At 46.0% G+C, this 5073-nt stretch overlaps 1 protein-coding gene across 1 annotated transcript; it reads right to left on the bottom strand.

Moving 5' to 3' along the window:
* Positions 1 to 653: 653 nt before the first annotated feature.
* On the bottom strand, positions 654 to 4695 carry FUCA1 (fucosidase, alpha-L- 1, tissue; the record flags this gene model as incomplete). Its single annotated transcript, XM_009587300.1, has 7 exons — positions 654 to 804; positions 1484 to 1583; positions 2402 to 2592; positions 2806 to 3006; positions 3435 to 3540; positions 4202 to 4339; positions 4561 to 4695. Coding segments are annotated over 7 exons (1012 nt in total), but the record flags the coding sequence as incomplete, so codon positions are not given.
* Between the last annotated feature and the right edge of the window lie 378 nt (positions 4696 to 5073).

The raw sequence follows: 5073 nt of genomic DNA, 5'->3' as shown, positions 1-5073 counted from the left end.
TTTCAATGAGTAATTAAGCCAGGGAAGCGGCAGGGCCTGCTCCTGCCTGGGAGGTGCTGCCGTGCGCAGCCTGGCTCGCCAGCGCCGGCTACACACACGCGAGCACGGACACAGCTCCCGCTGCTCCACGTCCCGTGAGCTGCTCTAACAGTCCAAATCCTCTCACCGTTAATGTCTGCATCTCCTCCTCGGCAGACACGCATCCTCTGGGCAGCTTCACGCACTAACACCTAGGTGCCACGGGGCCTGGCCTGACACCCTGAAGCAGGTCCTCCTAACTGCCCCATGCTAACTCTGTTCAGTCTCCCACCAACTCTGAGTCTGTCCACCTAAAATCACAGCAGTGAAGCAGTCACATCCGCCAAGAAGCCCAGCTTTACATCAAAAAAACACCTTGTTCCAAGTGTAGATGTTTGGCTCACGGGCTGTCACATCCCAGCAGAATACCACAAAGGACGTCCCAACTTCCCACTGCTGAGTGGAGAGGTCAGTCCTTTGCTCCCAGACAAGGTCCACTGATACACAGATCACTCACAGACAAGAGGGATTAGAAGAGAAATTCTCTTAAGAGAAAAACAATTTATTCAATGATAAATGAAAAATCCTCTTAGACTCAATTAAAAAGAAAGGCAGGGGGAGACTGCTGCTTTCACCCCGCAGCCATCACTTCACACCCTCAAGCTTGACAGTCCAGCCAGACTGAGGAGGTAGAGGAGATGGAAGGATGTAGGGCAAAGTTACGAGCAGTCCTTTACCTGGGGACTTCTGCCACTTCAGAGTCCCTGCAAAACCCAACATCGTCACCTGCAGAGGAGGGCAGGGGAAACACTCAGATGTAGCTCACGCAGGTACTTCCCATTTGAACACCCCAGTACGCCCAAAACACATTTGCAGTCTCCGTACAGCCCTTCCCACACATTCAAAGCAGTCCTGCACATTTCCACCCATCGTTCACAGTGCACAAAAGGTAACACATGGGATATTTTGGGGCCAAACATTTGACTGTAGTTTGTTGTTTGTTTTGTTTTTTTTTTTTTAACTGAGAAGGCTTTACCTCTGTTTGTTTAGAGCAAAGGGCACTCTAGCATTTGCGTCACTTACAATTACATTTCCAATTAGCGGGTCAGTGTACCTGATTTGAATTTGAGATGCAATACCAGTGATCTCTTCTATGTGTGAGGTTTGTTATTTACTTCACCTCCCTGTGTCACTAGGATCAAAAGACTCTGGGGGAGAAGCATCTCTGCCTGTTCTATGGCAGACTATGAGCCAATCCTGGCAAGTCCTATTCAATGTTCTGTGTTAATCCTGGAGAACAACCTGGGATGCTGCAAGGATCTGGAGGGAGGCCAGAGCAAGAAGTACGGGATGACAACTTCCACACTCTCCCCAGTTTCCAAATGAAGTCGGCTTGGGTCTTCCCAGCCCACATGTGCCTAAGGTGGGCTCTCAGAGTGCGTTATCTTTTTTTCAAGTTCCTTACTTTTGTGGCTGGGGATGGAGCGGGCGAGGACAGCTCCAAAACGTTGTCCCGAGGCCAGATCAGAAAGATGGCATAGACAACTGGTCCCTTAGAAGTGTACCTGAGAGAGCAAGAGTTCAGCAAGGTGAAGAGCCCCTTAAGAGAGAGAACCAGACACGAGCTTGACCTTTCCAGACAGCATGTGAACACTGGCTTGCCTACTGTCACTGCACAGGGGTCACCTACTTTCCCCTCATTCCAAAATCTGTCACTTTGGACCCACCAGTCAGCACTGGCTGATGCAACCCAAACAAAGTCCATGCACGCTTTCTAAAAGCAAACGTCATTTGCCCATCTGTCCTTGCCTCAGCTTGTGGTCAACAAAGTGGATACTGCCTTATCCTGATCATTGCTCTGCATTTCTAGACTGAACACACTTGGGCACACTTGAGGAAAAAAAAAACCTCCATTTTGTAGCAATTTCTGGCTCTTGACTCACTGTGCCCTTCTCAGACAGTATAAATCTAACAGGTGACAGTGATTAGTACTATTATGTAACAGCTTAAAAGCAAATATCAGTACATTTACAAACTGTATGCGTTTAGATTAAGTATTTTTGTGCAATTCAAACTAGCGAGGACCACTACTTAAACAGTCCTGACAGCAGCAGCATGGAAATTTTTTTAAAAGAAGAGTTGTTTTTTTCCAAACCAAGCAAGATGGATGAAGTCCTGATTTTTATTCTCTTCTTTCAAGCAAGATATTCCTTAGATAACACCCTAGGGCAGTAACTGAGTACTCCAATTGTACGATATTACCTAAACGCCATCCACACCTGATGGCAACACTTCAGAGCGTACCAAATTTAAGAAAAAATAAGAAAGAAACGTCAGCTCTGGAAGTCCCAGCTCAGATGGTACTGAGCAACGGAGTCCTTACCAGACCGTGTCTGTGCCGTTCTCCATCTGTACTCTCCACGGCTTCGATTCATAAATTGCCTCCCCATTAGTATCCAGCCACCTCCCAAGGGCCAGAAGTCTTTCTTGGAAGATGGGAACAATCACCCCTTCTTTTGTAGGTCCCACATTGAGAAGGTAGTTGCCTCCAAAACTCACAGTCTGCACTAGCTCCTGTGACAGATAAACCAAGGTAACAAACTGCATTATCTTCACTTCTGACAACAAAGAAACCTGAGGGGGGCTTTGTCCTCATCAACTGCTCCTTTAACTCTAGCCTGATTGTATGAAACACATGACAACTCTTTTTGCGAGTAGGAGGATGAAGGAAACCTCTGATTCTCAGGAACTCCCCCACACTTGTTATTTTGATTTCAGATTTCTTACCTCAATGATACTTGCTTCATCCATTAACTCAGTAATGTTCATGTTGCTTCGATAGCCCCAGGAAAGCTTGTCAATGGAGGAGCACATCTCCCACTTGTGAGTTGGCAGGGTCCCTGGCTTGTATTTGTCAGCACAATTGTAGTAGCCTCCATGATTGCAAGAGCAGTTATTACACCAACGATCATTAACAACAACAGTGTCCTGAAAGAAGAAACAAAGCTCAGGAGGGAGAATGTTTTGTCTTGGACTTTTCAACTTGCATTCATCCCTCCTAAGTTAGCAAAGGCATCTAAGTTAGGAGGTAAGTACCTAAAACCCGCTGTGTGATCAATGGAAAGAGAGAGAGGATCCTCCAGAGAAGGCTGAATCCCTCTCGGGGAGAACCTCTCTCTATTCACTCACATAGAAGTTGAGGCCACAAGGTTCCTGGCCTCTGAGCCTCCCACGTGTGTGCTGTAAAGGACACTAGAGTCTTCTCATAGAAGCACAGCGTGAGCTGCTTATTTTTTTGTGAAAGAATAAAGCACATCTGGCATCTTTCAAGCAGGTTTCTGATTTGATCTCACTGCTGCCAGATCTTCCATACCCATAAAATGCTAGTGGCCATGAGGGATAGCCGAAAGCGATACCTTGACAGGACTATCGTTATAAAGCCAGGCAAGGAAAGAGGTAGAATTCCAGTATGACTCCGGAGCTTCCCAGTCTCCATCCGACCAAATCAAATCTGGTTTATATCTAACAGAGAGATGAATGTTATTTCAAAATGGCTTATTTTCTTCTACCACAAAGGAAAGACTGTGTTTCTTGCATCTGGAGTCTAGCTTTACTTCCTCTTCCTATTGCCTGACATCATCAGGAGGCTTATGCTATTACTTTCTGCTTCAAAACTTTAAGTGAGGTTCTTGCAGCAGCAAAGAATGATGTGTTGATCATGGCTTAAGAGAGGATGCAATTCTTCCAAAAAACAGAAGTTTGCATCTGGAAGGCAATTACGAGGCACATTCTTGACCTGCGACAATGGCCATTCTCAGCAACATGTGTCCAAGCCTCCTATTTTTGTCAACAAGGGGAAGCAAGGCAAGGATGTAAATTCACAGTGAAATCGCTCTTCGACTCTACTAAATAGAAAGCTTGCTCCACTTTCAAAGCCACCCTGCACAAAGGCAGTATTAAAGGGAATTGCTCTTGCACGAAAAATTTGTCCCTACCTTATTCTACAAATTAGACTGTCCACAGGGCAAATGTGAACCCCTTTTCTAATTACCGATAAGTAAACAGATTTGCCTTGGCAAAAATTAACATTTGTCACCTCTCTTCTCTGCACCCACTTGGCATCTTTCTCTACAGTACTGAAACCAGGAAATGCTCTTGATTCCTAACTGGTTGCAGCTCTTACTTTAAGACAAGATCATAAAGTTCTGGCATGGTCTTCTTTAACACGAAGTTCTGGGTCTTGAAGCCACTTTCTTTGTCAGCTAGATAGAGTGGATTAAACCACTCTAACAGAGAGTGATACAGTCCGCAGCGTATGTTGCTGAAGGACAGAAAACATGGAGAAAAGAGTTAGGCTGGCAGTGAGGATTAAGAACCAGTGGCAGATTAGATTACTGGCATTATTATTTCACACAAGATTTCATGACTTTGCAAGCACTACTTTTTTCATATTAAACTCAACGTTTTCCACCGTTTGTCAAGAACAGCCAGGAGAATTCAACGAATGGATGAAAGGAAACGTGCAGTTTGGCAGTGCCATACCTCTCCCTGAGGGCTTGTCCCAGCTCTCCTACAAGATCTCGGTGGGGCCCCGTATCCAGAGAATTCCAATTCCAGGACACGGGTGACCCCCAGTTGGTGAAGCCTTCATGATGCTTCGTGGTCAGTACCACGTACCTGAGGGGAAAAAAAAAGTACTCGATCAGGATGACAAAGGAACCACCTAAGATATTCCCCAGCCTCGCTGGCAAACGCAGTCACTAAAAAAGCAAGGGGCTGAATAACCATGCTGTGAGGAGCCGTCTTTCATTACCCTTTCAATTTAAAATCAACTACAAGAATAAAAGAGGCTTTTAATGGATTTTAATGTTGGAAAAGAATGAACAATTGAGACTTAGGAAGTAGCAAGACCTGTCGTCTCCTCAGCACCCTGGGCATGAATCCTCAGGGATCTCCAGCACTGCTCAGGGACCCCCAATCCCTCAGGTATCCCCAGACTTGGCCCTTCCATCCCCTCAGGGACCCCTGCACCCTCTTGGGGACCCCAGGCACAGC

The sequence above is a fragment of the Fulmarus glacialis genome, unplaced genomic scaffold, assembly GCF_000690835.1.
Source record: "Fulmarus glacialis isolate BGI_N327 unplaced genomic scaffold, ASM69083v1 Scaffold46971, whole genome shotgun sequence".
NCBI classification, from domain to species: Eukaryota; Metazoa; Chordata; class Aves; order Procellariiformes; family Procellariidae; genus Fulmarus; species Fulmarus glacialis.
This window is presented reverse-complemented; position numbering and strand designations above follow the sequence as displayed.